Raw genomic sequence first — 13,744 nt, forward strand, 5'->3', positions numbered from 1 at the left:
GTTCACAGGCCACAACTAAGGAGCCCATGAGCTGCAACTAGGGAGCCTGCTCATGGCAACTAAGGAACTGATCTGCTGCAACTAAAACCCAGCGCAACCAAAATAATAAAATAAATAATAATAAATATAATAATAAAAATTGTTTAAAAAAAGAAAAACCTGAGAGTTATGTTGGGGAAGGAATAGCAAGACAGGGAGTGACTGGTAGGAGAAATAGAATAAGAATTCACCTGGTCCCATTCCTTAACATGAAGCTTGTTAGATGGTAAATATTAGTAGACCAAAACGCCATATCATCCAGTCCTCCTAGGAAGTATTCTTGAAATTGTTCCACCAAGAACGGGGACTTGCTAGAATAAGTGGGATAAAGCTATGGCAAAGAGAAAGAAAAATAAGTCAATAAATAAATGAGTCAAGTGCTTCTCAGGGTATCTTTATAATACCTTAAATTAAGATTTTGAAAAATAAATGCCTTTACCTTGGAAATAGCTAACATCTCACCATACCTGCAACATAAGCAAAAATTTTGTTCGTGAGCTGTGGTTTCCGCAAAGAAATGTAGCAAATTAATGAAGAAAAAGTTCCAGCAACATGTATCCACTATCATACAACTGCCTTTGAACAGGCAAAATCCCTAAATCCAATCTCAACTCTCAGGAAACTAAAAACATCAGAAAGTGTGCTAAGGAAGTCACAATAAAATCAGCTGCAAATATGCCTCTAGTTACACTTACATTTCCAAGAACTGAAGGTATGAACAGTCAACAATGGCATTTTTGGTGATGACTGCTCGGCCAAAGAGTTTCTTATAAATTTCCAGGAGATCTTGCACAGGCACATACCTGAGAAAAGCATTAGAATAAAATAAGAGTTGTTCTGATTCTGAAGTTGAAGATAACAGCAGCAACAGCAGCTACCAGTTATTCCAGGATTATTATGTGCAGGCCACCAGGCAAAGGGCTTTACATGCATTATTTATTTGATCCTACCAACAACCCTGGCTGGTTGGTACTATCATACTCCTACTTCACATACAGGAAACTAACCACAGAAAAGTTCAATAATTTGCCCAATGCTGCAAAGCAAACAACTGGTTTGGTTAAATCAAATATTTATACAAAGATAGGAAACTATAAAATATAAAAGGTACTTTTAGTTTTGTGAATTCAGACTTCAAGGAGCAATATAAAGTATTTTTACTCTTTTGAGTTGAATTACTCTCAAGAATTATTTTTTTAAAAAATACCAAAAATGGCTCCTCTCCCCAGCATTCTGCTTTCAGAGTACACACGGGAAGGCAGTAAAAAAGAACTCAAGTCAAGCTTTTAGTTCACAGATATCAGTCATTTCAGTTGGAAGAAGGGCAGCATTTTAAAAATTAGATTATACTGTTGTTTTTTATTTATTTTAAAAACCTTAGACTATACCAGATGGAAATCACAACCAATAAAACCTGATTTTAGTATATTTATAAGGAGGAATCTATTGAGATGTCCATTTTTTATTTTACAAGAGCACCGGAATGGTCCTCCTCATAAACAAAGCTTAAAAGTCTAGACAAAATAACAAAAATGTTTTTTTAGATGATTCACCAAGCTAGCAAGAAAGTGAAATTTTTCCAAAAGCCAAAAACAAATTGAAACTGGAAACTTTGGGAGGAAAGCAAATGGGAGAGACTGCTTTTACCCTGAAGACAATCTGCTAAACCTGGGAGCCTGGGAGTTTTGTTTGTGTTTCTTTTGTGTGTGTGTTTTGTTTTCTGATAGCTGTGTGGTAGGCGGGAGACAGGAGATAAAGTATAGAAACCACCCAAAGTGGGCCATCTCAGAGGAAACTCCTCGTTAAAGGCTATACCTTCTACATGAATATTAGCTAGAAATAAACTCAACATACCAACAAGGATAGCAAAGACACCTACCTGTCTTCATCTTAGCAATGGATATATATAGAGAAAAATATCTCCCCCCTAGAACTGGGAACCACTACCCAGCTCCACAAATGTTCTGTTTTACATTCATGCTATCTGTGTAGTCAGAAAAATTTCAAGGGTTGAAAGTAATTTAATGTGGCCCCAGGTTGTGCCTCGAGGAAGCCTGCAGAAGGCATAACAAACCTCCTCCGGAGAAATGTAACTCTAATGCAATCCTTGAGTAATGCAAGCACCAGTGAATATAACTAAAAGACGACCAGATCCCAGATGACACACTATTTATTTATTTATTTATTTATTGGCACACAGGCTTAGTTGCTCTGTGGCATGTGGGCTCTTCCCGGAGCAGGGATCAAACCTGTGTAACCTGCATTGGCAGGCAGATTCTTAACCACTGCACCACCTAGGAAGCCCAACACAATTTAAAATGAATGTCTAGTCCAGCGCGGATGACCCTGTGTGAAGAGTTAGGGGGAAACCTCATGTCACTGCTGCTACCACCTCTTCCTGGGACATCCAAAGGCCAGCTGGCCTCATCTCTTCTGGGAGTGAATTGTTGGTTCTGGGCCTCCCTTAGTTCTAAGACAGATGGACCAGGGATAGGGATGGGCAACGTGCCAAGCCCCCAGCTCTGCTTCCTCTTTGCTCTGTAAGCACTGCTTCCAGCTCCCAGCTCTCCATGCTCAGGGGCTGAGGCTGGGGCTGAGGGATAGAGTCATAACTCTATCAGTCACCTGACTGCTTAGTAAACATTTGAAGAAAAAACAAACAAAAGGAAAAGTGTGACTACAGTAAAATCTGATAAAGCTGACTTGAAGGCAATAAGCATTGTGAGATATAGAGAGTAACCAGATAAAAAGTTCAATTCACCATAAAAATATAAGACTTTAAAACTTGAATATACTTAACAACATATCTTCAAACACATGTATAGCAAACTAACTATAAGGAGAAATTGAAAAATCCAATCGGGAGGTTTTTAAACAAATTTCTCAGTAATTGTTAGACCGACCAGATAAAAAGAGTAAGACTATCTTGTTTATAGCTTACAAATCTTCTGATTTGAGCAGTACGTTTAATAAGCTTGAGCCAATAAGTATATATATATATAACATTAAACCAAAAATTGGAGAATTAACATTCTTTTCAAGTACAGATGGAAAATTGATCAAAATTAATCATGTGCTAGACCTTAAAAATCAAGACTCAAATTTCACAGGAACCAAAGAAAAGTAGAAGGAAGAAAATAAATATGAGAAAAAGTAATGAAAGAGGAAAAAGAACATATAGTAGAGAGGATCAATAAAGCCAAAAGTTAATTTTTTTAATAATAAAACTGAAAAATATTTGACATGATTAATTATTTAAAAATATACAAGAAGACAGGATAAATAACATTATGGATAACAAAGGAACATAGGTACAAATAAAATGATAAAAAAAATGAGAAGACATTATGAACTACATTATGCCAAAATGTTTAAACACTCAGACAAAATGGAAAAGTCCTAGAAAAATATAAAACTATTTAAGAAAATGAAACACTGTATGGTCCTAAAAGCATTTAAAAAGTTTTTTGAAAGTCCCTACATTTTAAAACATTGGGCTTAGATAGCTTTACAGACAAGTTCTACCAAACATGTAAGAAATCAAAGTTATAATCTTACAGAGACTTCTAGAAAATAGCAAAGGAAGGCATACTCTCCACTTGATTTCATGAAGCCAGGATAACTTTAATACCAAAACCAAACATAGATAGAAGGAAAATTACAGTTCAAGCTAACTCATAAAAATAGATGCAAAAACCCTAAACAGCAAGAAGAGACGCAAAAAATATTAAAAGAAGGAAAAAAAGCTATAGCATTGCAAAATTGGCTTTGTGCCAGGAAGCAAATTTAATATTTGCAAATAGATTCGTATGATTCACTATATTAACAGATTAAGAAACAAATAGGTATCTCAACTGATGAAGAGTAAGAGTTCAATACACATGAAATTAATTTATAATAAAAACTAACAAACTAGAAATAGAAGGAAACTTCCCTAATTTGATAAAGGATACTCACAAATATCTACAGCAAACTTGATGAAACATTGGAAGCATTTTCTTTCAGATAAAGAACAAGAAAAGCATGCTCAACATTACCACTTCTATTGTACTGGAAATACTAGCCAATATGATACAGCCAGGAAGGAATTGCCGGTATAAAGATTGAAAAGGAAAAGCAAAATTGTTACAATTTGTAGATTATAAATTATGAGTCAATAGTAAGTTCTAAAGAACCTCCTGATAAATTATTAGAATAAGATAGCTAAGAAACGTTGCTAGATACAAAATCAAAATTAGAAAGTCACTTACATTTCTGAATACCAGCCATCAATTAGAAAATACAATTGATTCTAAAAGTTACCAGATGAAAATATAAAGTCTCTGCAACTAAATCTAATAAAATGTGTAAGACCTTGAAAAACTTATAAGGAAAAACTTATAAAACTTTAAAGTCACTAAAGACAAATAAAATAGATAGCATATTTTTTAATAAGATGACAATATTGCAAAATTGTTAATTCTCTTCCAATTGATCTCTAGATTCAATAGAATTCTAATCAAAATTCCAACAAGATTTTTCTTGAGACATGGCAACTTGATCCTACCAGGAGCCAAGGCAAGAGATTAGATAAGGTATATCTGAAGGAAAAGGACAGGTTAGGAAATCAGCCTTAATAGATGTCAAAATGTATTAAAGCTATTGTAATTTTTAAAATCAGTATTGCTCAGGGTTAGTCAACTAGACCAACAGAACATGATGGAAAGCTTAGAAACTGACCTGTATGTATATGGAATTTTAATTTATGTCAGAGAGGACATTACAGATCAGTAAGGAAGGGTAAACTATTAATAAATGTTTCTGAGACAATCAGTTACCTCTACAGGAAAAAAATAAAATTTCTATCACAGAATATACAAAACATTAACTCCAGGTAAATTAAAGATATAAAGTTAAGAAATGAAACTATAAAAGATTTAGAAGGCTATGTAGGAGAATAACCTCATGCCCTCAAGGTAGGGAAGGATTTCTTAAATAAGACATCAAAAGTAGAAATTACAAAGGAAAGGATGGATATATTCAATTACATTAAAATTAACATTCTCTTTATTAAGATACACCATAAGACATACCACAAACTATAAAAAGATATTTATAACAAATAAAAGATGACCTGATAAAAGATTAGAAGCCAGAATATACAGAGAATACTCAGAAATAAAAAGGACAACCCAACTAATAGAAAAATAGGCTAAAAACCAAAGAAGGTTTCCACTTAAAATGGAACACAATCAATAAAATGAGAGAATATTCAACTTCATTAGTAATCTAGGAAATGCAAATTAAAACTTTAACGAGATACCATAACACACCAAATAAGAAAAATTTTAAAGCTGGACAATACCAAGTATTGGAGAACGCAGGAGAAGCAGAATAAAGCTGATGGGAGTACAAACTAAGAAGACCATTTTGCATGACAGTCTGGGATTATATATTTAAGTTAAACACGCATAAGCCCTATAGCCCAGCAATGCCACTTCCGGTGCCATTTACTTGAAAGAGATTTCCCTCTGGTGCAAAAATACATGTACAAAAATGTACATAGCAACACTATGTGCAAAACAAAAACACTACTTACACGTTCATCAACATTAGAATGAAATTAAGTCATTTTGGTATATACACTCAATGGAGGACCATATAGTGGTGAAAAATCAATGAACTACAGCCAAACATATCAATATGATTAAATGTCAGCAATAATTTTAAGCAAAAACATTTTTAAGTTTAATGAAATATTAATTTCATTTAAAATTTAATTTTAAGCAAAATATGTACTGTGTAATTCTATTTATCTAAAGTGAAAACCACATAATATTTTGCATGTGGATATAGCTGTATGTAGTAAAACTACAGAGAAAAGCAACTAAGTGATTAAGGAAATCTAGGTTAGTGGTTATCCCTGGTGGGAGAAAAGGTGATGTGATAGAGCAGGAAAGACATGGAGCTTCTAGATATCAGCAATGCTCTACTTCTCAAGCCAGGTGGCAGCTACACAGTGTGTATCATTTCATTTTTGTATTTATAAATATACATTATTTTATATGTCAGGCATAATTCACAAAGTCTTAAAAGAATCTACTTAGACTATTCTAATCTTTAGTTTTACTTTTCAAAACTTACAAATACAGAAGGCTCCTAATTACATCATAAGTTATATTTTCTAATGAAGTAAGAGTCAAGCTCCTAACTGCCATTTGGGTATCACATGTTTAAATGCACATTTGCTCTTACCAGTGCCGTGAGAGGTAGTCAAAATTAAACTCAAACTGGCTCAACACGTCTCCTCCTATGATACGAGAAAAATATTTGCATTTGGTGAATTAATGACACTAAACAGCATGCTTCTTTGAACACAAATTTGCACCATCCAGTTTATTAGTTCTTCACATCGTTATAGGTTTCTGTTCATTGCTTTAGGTATAAGCACAACTTTAAGAAAAAGCGATCTTTTAAAATCTTAGTGAAACTCTGGGTAAATGAATAAATATTGTTTTACAGTGAAATAAAATAAAATAAAATAAAAATAAAATCTTAGTGAAACACATGAATTAAGAGTCACCCATATAACCAAAAGGTTTTTTACTTTAAGATGGACCATAAAGGTTCTTGTAAATAAATACCACTTACCAATACTTTGTATATTTAAAGGTAATTTACTACAGAAAAAAGATGGAGCTTACCAATTTAAAGCTAAAGTATTAGGAAACACTAGGCAATGAATTTAAATCTGATTTAAAAACTAATGCTTTTCTAAAACAATGACATAAGTAAATGATAAAATGTAGTGGGTTCTTTTGGCTTTTTTTTTTTTTTTTTTTTTTTACAAAAAAAAAATATACACAACTTTACAGAAGTACATCTCTATGTGAAATGAGGTATTCCTGTACTCCAAACAAACTGCAGTATTAAAATAGAAAGCTAGTGGCAAGAGATTTTTAAAATGCGTATTTAAGGTACAATAGTGACTACAAGTGAAATATAACTACCACAGAAGACAATTTGGCAAATGTAAATAAACAGTACCGAAATCACCAGCCCAATGTGCCTCAGGATAGGAGTCGTGAAAATCAATCTGAGGAAAGAGGAGAATCATCTGGTATATCTCACAAGTTAAAGCCCACAAGAAAGCGAGTAGTGAAGAGGTGACAGCCTAACTCAACGCCTGCTGAAGATGCCTAGCGGATGGACTCACTTTTCAAAGAAACAGTTATTTTTATTTATTTCTTAAAAAATGATATTGGCAGCTGAGTTGTATACTTAATGTCTCATAACAGAGAAAGCTACGGCAGGCATTTGCATCGAACAGGACACATGGAAAATCTCTACTAAGTGCAAGTTTAAATTTTATATAGAGCAGTATTAATATCAACGAATGACCAGAAGGTACTTTCAGAAGCTAAGTCACCTGGTAAGATCACAATTTCCAGTGGAGATATGGCATTTTCAATACAGAAAAGTAAAAAGGAAAGAACACAAAAACATGTGAACTTACTTTAAATACAGTAGAACCAAGTAGTAGGTATTTATACCTTTATGAAGATGTGCAGCTTGAATAAAACATAAAACTTCTCAAATATTGTTTGTGACTAAAACAGAGCTTCACATCGATCGCTGCTTTCAGTGCGCATTAGTCATTCTGCCCACGTGGATGAATTTACCCACAGGAGCAAGAAGACTGAGGAATGAACAAATGAACTAAGGAAATCTACCAAATACTGTGTTGGGCAAAGAGTCTTATTTCCATGTGAATCTGAATAACTTATAGTTTTTCTTTTCCTAAGAGGGTCAGTTTGGGATCTTGGGTATGACAGTACCACTCCCATAAAGTCATTAACCTGAAGATATGTACTCACGGCTCCCATTGTCCTAAGGAATCCTTGTTCAATACCCAGGCTATGCCAGTTGATATCTGCCACCATGTGAGAGGCAATTCCAAACAAGAAAGCTACCAATTTCTCTGTGTCCTGCCAAATAAGCAAATTCGAGTTGTGTGTGTGATGGGGGGTATTTTATAATAATCTTATTAAAAGGATTAATACATATGAATTCATTTCCATTATTGAGACTTCACAAAAAATCAGAGATAGGTACGTTGTCATTTCCCAAAAACCACAAAGGACTTTTGGAGATGTTTTTCAAATGCCTTGGAACTGCTTTCTGATTAATTTACCATTGGAGCAAAACGACCAAGTGACATACCCCGAAGTTTAAAAACATCATTTATTGCAAATAAAATTGAAGGTGTAAATTTCAAATAAATAAATAAAAGAAAACAAAGCCATCATTTATTCAAGTATTAACTACCATCTACTATGTCCCACATGCTGTGTTTGGCACTGAAGGCACAATGGTGAGTAGCCCTCACAGAGTCTAGGGTGGGGGTGGGGGTTAGAAACGGGGTTAATGTAGGCGCAAACATAGTATTTGGCAGGAACTGAATATTTTCAGGGTTAGAGGCTGTGCCTACCTTATCCCAGGGCAGGGGATAGTTCTCCCGAATATAGTGAACGCTTGCATTAAGAAATGGAGTCCAGTGAGTGCGCTCAGACACCTCATGGAATTGTCCTAACAAGACAAAAGCAACCCTCAGAATTCCTTCTTAAAAAGTTGAAGATTCTCAACTGCATCCTTCACCACCACCTGCTGTGTTGCTGCATCCCTTCGCCTTCCCTCCAAGCCTCCTAGTTTCCTGAGTCAATGTTCCAAGGAAGCCTCTAGAACAGAAGGGCTAGTCAAAAGAAAAAGGCACCTTAACTGCTCATAGCATCCGGAAACAGCTGGGCTGCCAGAGAAGCTGGAAGTGTTTAAGTCCTGTGCCCTAAAGCTAAGGAGATAAATTGCCCTCCTTTTTTTTTTTCTTTTTTTCTTTTTTTCAATCTTCTTTTCCAGCACACAAGAAAAAAGCAGCTTCCCTAACAGCACAAAAGACAAATGCAGATACTTTCAAAGGCTTTCAAGCATTTGAATTTATAATATCTTTAAATGGGGTGTCCCATATGCCTCTTTATTCCTGCAGAAAGGGTGAAAAAGACAGGAACTGACATCTACTCTAAAACTTCAGGGGCTGGATTCTTCATAGAGTGTCACAGATTGCAGGGGCAATCAAAAGGAAAACTCCAGAGTTAGATCCCTCAGGTCAAATTTTTTATCCTGTTGTTAAACTAAAAACAGCCTAACCAGTTTTTGTTTAATTGAAATCTAGTTGATTTACAATGTTGTGTTAGCTTCAGATATACAACAAAGTAATTTGGTTATGCACATACATCTTTTTCAGATTCTTTTCCGTTATAGGTTATCACAAGATCTTAAATATAGTTCCCTGTGCTTGACACAAATGAACTTACTTTCAAAACAGAAATAGACCCACAGACATAGAAAACAAAATTATGGTTATCAAAGGAGAAAGAAGGAGGGGCAGAGGGATAAATTAGGAGTTTGGGATTAACAGATATATACTATTATATATAAAATAAACAAACAACAAGGACCTACTAACCAGTTTTAAATCACTGGTTTCTGTGAAAACGATTTTGAGAGAAGTTGTAACTAAGTAATTTGGTTTTCTCCAACAGTTTTCCTAGAGATAAACCTACCATTCCTATTCTACAAAATACAACAAAAATCCAGAATTAAGTATAGCAGTTGCTCAAAACTTCATTTAACCAAATTGCCAGATTAAACCGAAGCTCTTTGTTCCCTCTGTAAATCACATGGACTGGAAGCAAAAGAAAGCCACATCCCAGGGCTACTGGATGCTGGCAGCTAGCAGGCCACTGTGCCTAGGCCCAAGCATCTTGGTCCCCACGGCTGTGCTATAGTTTATGGTGGGTCAGCCATGTCTGTTTCTAATCCTCTTTATTAAGGCAGTTGTCCTTGTTACCATAACGATAGAATTTAATAAGGTAAACTGATGAAATATGAGTTCAAAAAGTGACTTATTTGGCAACTACTTATCTAAGGAAGTTAAATCCTTTCGAAGGGGGAATAAAAGTGAATCACCAAAGAGGAAAAAACTGTTAAACGTATGAGAGAAAGGTAAGATTTAGAAAAATTCAAAAAATCTAGGAGGAATCTGCTCGAAATTCCACGTAATCAGAACATGTTTTATAGGTCCAACTGACCTTTTCGTTTCAGTCACATACTGGTCCCAATCTTTACAACAGGTCAGAAGGTATTTATCTACTAATGTATTGGGGAAAAAAAGAAAAGAAAGAAAATGCTAGATAGTTTGCATTACTCTTACACTCTTCTCAGAAACTTTATTATTGTGTTTGGGGGGGGGTGTTGTCTAAAAACAGCATATGTTAAGCAAAAGTATCTCAAATTTAATTGACAAAAAAATCATTTTTACTTGCTTCTTTTTGTGTGTAAGAAATGAAGGAACTGTTAAAAATATTGAGACACTAAAGCCTCCTAAATACATTTTGGGAAATGCTAAATTAGAAGTAATAGGTTATCCTATTATTAGAGAATTACAACAATTAGGCAAAATAGGATAGAGAAAGGAATACTTAACAGACCAAGAGGGAAACAGGAAGAAAAAAAACAAACAAATATAAGAAACACAAAAGCTGAGTTATCTGGGATCATAACTAGAGGTGTGAGCAGCTTTAAACATTTCAATGACTTTAAAGGCATCACTGCATTAGAAATAAATGAGATAATGGCTGATGACCCTGAAACTCCAAAAATGGTTTATGCAGTGACCCAATGTACCAGATGTCTTTTGCTGGTCCCTCACCCCCACCCCCCCTGCTGACCCATTTTCCATCCTTCTCCCTCCTGTACTATTCCTCCGAGGTGACCTGCTTCAACTTGTCCTCTGGCTTGGGATGGGTTGAGCTTGGCCAATGGGGAGAACCAACAGGAGATCAGAGAAAAGGAGGAGAGAGAGTGGGGTATTCATTTTCCCAGCTCACTTTCTGCAGGGTCACAGGGGGCTGGCTGTGCCCCTGACTCAACACTAGCCCTGCAATTTTCTTGTATCCTGTCCACACCTTCCTAAATGGTCTGCTTATAAAACTCCCCTCAAACTACTGAGTTTGAGTATATCTTCTATGTCTCCTGGGGCCCTGACTGATACGACCCACAAGCCCAGTTTACTAATAACACAACCTTGCATTTGCATAAGACGACAAAATAGCACGCATTAATGCCAAGAGCAATTCAGTAAAGCAGCAAGGTAGGCATTAATTATTACTATTAATTAAATAACAATTAAATAGGCATTACTATGTTACAGATGTGGAAACTGAGACTCAGCAAGGAAGTGGCTTTTTCAAGGTCACATGCTCACGGACAACATACAAGGAAATCTTTTCATTTCTTTCAAAATGTTTTCTCTTCTGCCACGAAACAGGAAAGCAAGTCAGGGTGCTTAGAATAAAGCAGAATTTCTATGTTTAGCAGGTAAGTTTTGGTTAAACGGAAAATGCAACCGAACTAAGTCATTGATCAACAAGAGTGGAAAATATAACATGTTATTTTATACTTTTTGAGTCTTAGCTATTCCTATCAATCAAGGGAAAGTGACATCATTTGGTCTATTAATCTTCATCTTACCTCTTTCGCAGATACCAGGGTAAAATGCGTCAGGAAACACATTTCCAGCCTGATACGCATCCCGGTGTTCAAGTAACAGCTGGGGAGTAGGAAAATATAGAGATTAGAGGGCAAGAGTCAACAGCCTGGGAAAAGGTGGCCCAGTCAGTCTCCAGGTATGGGGAGTTAGACCAGTGTGATGGTGGGGAGGGGGTGATGGAAGGACGGAGTGAAAGAAGGAAGGCATAAATAAAGAAATCATAAAACCTCAAGAATACTCCAAACAGCACCCTACCAAATATAACTCCAGGCTCTTTCCTACCGAAAACAGACAGGCTGATGAAGTAGTAGCAAAAATCACCTGTATGAATTTTATCTCCTTTCACTTCTGTCCACCCAGTAGAGCAGGATTTCCCCAAGGTTATCTCACTGACCCAAAACTGGATTATGGTAAAATTTTCAGTGATCTAGTGACAGCCAGTAAAATGAGAAAACTACAGACATACATATACACACAGATGTATGTGTTATAGTTGCTACCTGTGCTTTAGAGTAATATATATCCTTTATAAATCAAAGGTTAAGATTATAACCTTTTGGAGGGTTAAAAATATTCTTTCCGTTTTAAAACGACGTACAAGTTGGTGGTAGAGTGTTCTTTTCAGTGTTCTTCCTTGGTGGCCTGGCTCACTCCATCCCATTCCAACCCCCTTATGGCTGTGCCTGGGTGCAAGCTAGAGTCTAGAAAATGAAGACATTTCCCAGCCTCTACCGAGAAGCCCACTTCTTCCTCTTTCGCTCCTCCAACCAGCAAAGATGTTCTTGGCCTTTCTGCAGCAGAGGTAGAGGGCACCCAGGTGACCACAGGCAAAGTACAGGGCATCTATTTTGCTAGTAAGGAGCGTGGCTGAAGTGATGAGGCCCCGGGGCCAACAGTCAAGGTGGTGGCTTCTTACTTTCCAAACCATGTAGGAGACAGTTGGACTTGGAGCTAGTGAATGGGACAGTGGCTGTGTGACTACACAGTGGCCCTAGCAGGCCAATTCTGTGTGTTGTTCTGGGAGTCCTTTCAGGACACTCAGCTTAGAGCTTTCTCCTCCATCTCTCACAGTTTATCAGCACTGAATCCCCTAATACAAGGTCTTGTGCGCCTCTCAGCATAAGCTAGCCAGAGGGGTTTCCATGATCTGCAAGTGAACTCTGACACAATGGGCAAAGTAAAAGTCTGGCAGTCCAACTTTTTAATTTTTCATTAGGGACTTACTAATAACATAGGCTATATATGGAAGCAACAAAGAAGTACCTCAAAGAACTTAAAACATAAGGAAATATAGTATCACCTACTTTTTGTTTTTGCTTTTTAGGCAGTGTCTCATCCCCAGTCTTCTAAAGACAGAATCACTACCATACTGGTCAGTGAGGCTGACCATAGGGATATGAGGCCGGCATATCCACTCCCACTACAGTGTTTTGTTCAGAGATCCATGTTTGATGGAAACTAGTTCAGCTAGAACCTTCCCCATGACTTCTCAGCTAGAACTGTGGGGAAGATGTCTTCTTTTCAGGGAATTTAAACTTAGAGGTTAAGTCCTGAATGGGCAGTGTCTTCCACTAGGAGAGAGAGCACCATCTATACCTCTTGGTTCAGCTCTGCCCCAGGCTTATCGGTTACATGAACCCATAAAGTCTCCTTTTTTTTTTTTCTAAAGATAGCTGGATTTGGACTTTTGTCACTTAAAAGTAATAATTAACTTTATTGAATATTTACCTTGCCAACCACTGTTTTGGTCACTTTATATGTATTAAGACTTGTTTAATCTGCATCTCCTAGGGATGTAGTGTTATTTAACAAGGAAAAATAATTCTAAGGTAAAATTTTAGAAGTAAAGGTGTCAGAAAAATAGGAAACTGCTAGAGGGAAAAAAAGAGTACGGTAGGAGGATATAGCCTTCAGATACAGAAATGTATTTTTAAGCTATAGAAATTAAAAAGGTATGATATCAGAACCGAAAGAGACAGATCAATGAAACAGAATAAAGAGTAAAGAAACAGACTCAAGCATACATAGCAATGCATGATAGGGATGAATAAAGGACAGAGTAATCAACAATTGTGTTGGCACAACCCCAGGGCAATAAGTATTGTTTTTGCAGGGAATCCA

General features: G+C 36.2%; 1 protein-coding gene across 7 annotated transcripts in view; it reads right to left on the minus strand.

Moving 5' to 3' along the window:
* GPLD1 (glycosylphosphatidylinositol specific phospholipase D1) overlaps positions 1-13,744 on the minus strand; it is a 49,701-nt gene that overhangs the window by 25,541 nt on the left and 10,416 nt on the right. For 5 of the 7 annotated variants that reach the window (XM_057698063.1, XM_057698064.1, XM_057698062.1 and 2 more), the window contains 8 exons: positions 11,605-11,683; positions 8,510-8,607; positions 7,896-8,006; positions 7,066-7,114; positions 6,274-6,328; positions 735-842; positions 479-506; positions 231-370 (listed from right to left, as the gene is read on the minus strand). In XM_057698063.1, coding sequence (XP_057554046.1) covers positions 231-370; positions 479-506; positions 735-842; positions 6,274-6,328; positions 7,066-7,114; positions 7,896-8,006; positions 8,510-8,607; positions 11,605-11,683 — 668 coding nt within the window. The remainder of the gene's footprint in view (positions 1-230; positions 371-478; positions 507-734; positions 843-6,273; positions 6,329-7,065; positions 7,115-7,895; positions 8,007-8,509; positions 8,608-11,604; positions 11,684-13,744) is intronic. The other 2 variants (XM_057698066.1, XM_057698067.1) reach the window with 1 other exon arrangement.

This window comes from Hippopotamus amphibius, chromosome 11, assembly GCF_030028045.1.
Source record: "Hippopotamus amphibius kiboko isolate mHipAmp2 chromosome 11, mHipAmp2.hap2, whole genome shotgun sequence".
Taxonomy (NCBI): Eukaryota; Metazoa; Chordata; class Mammalia; order Artiodactyla; family Hippopotamidae; genus Hippopotamus; species Hippopotamus amphibius.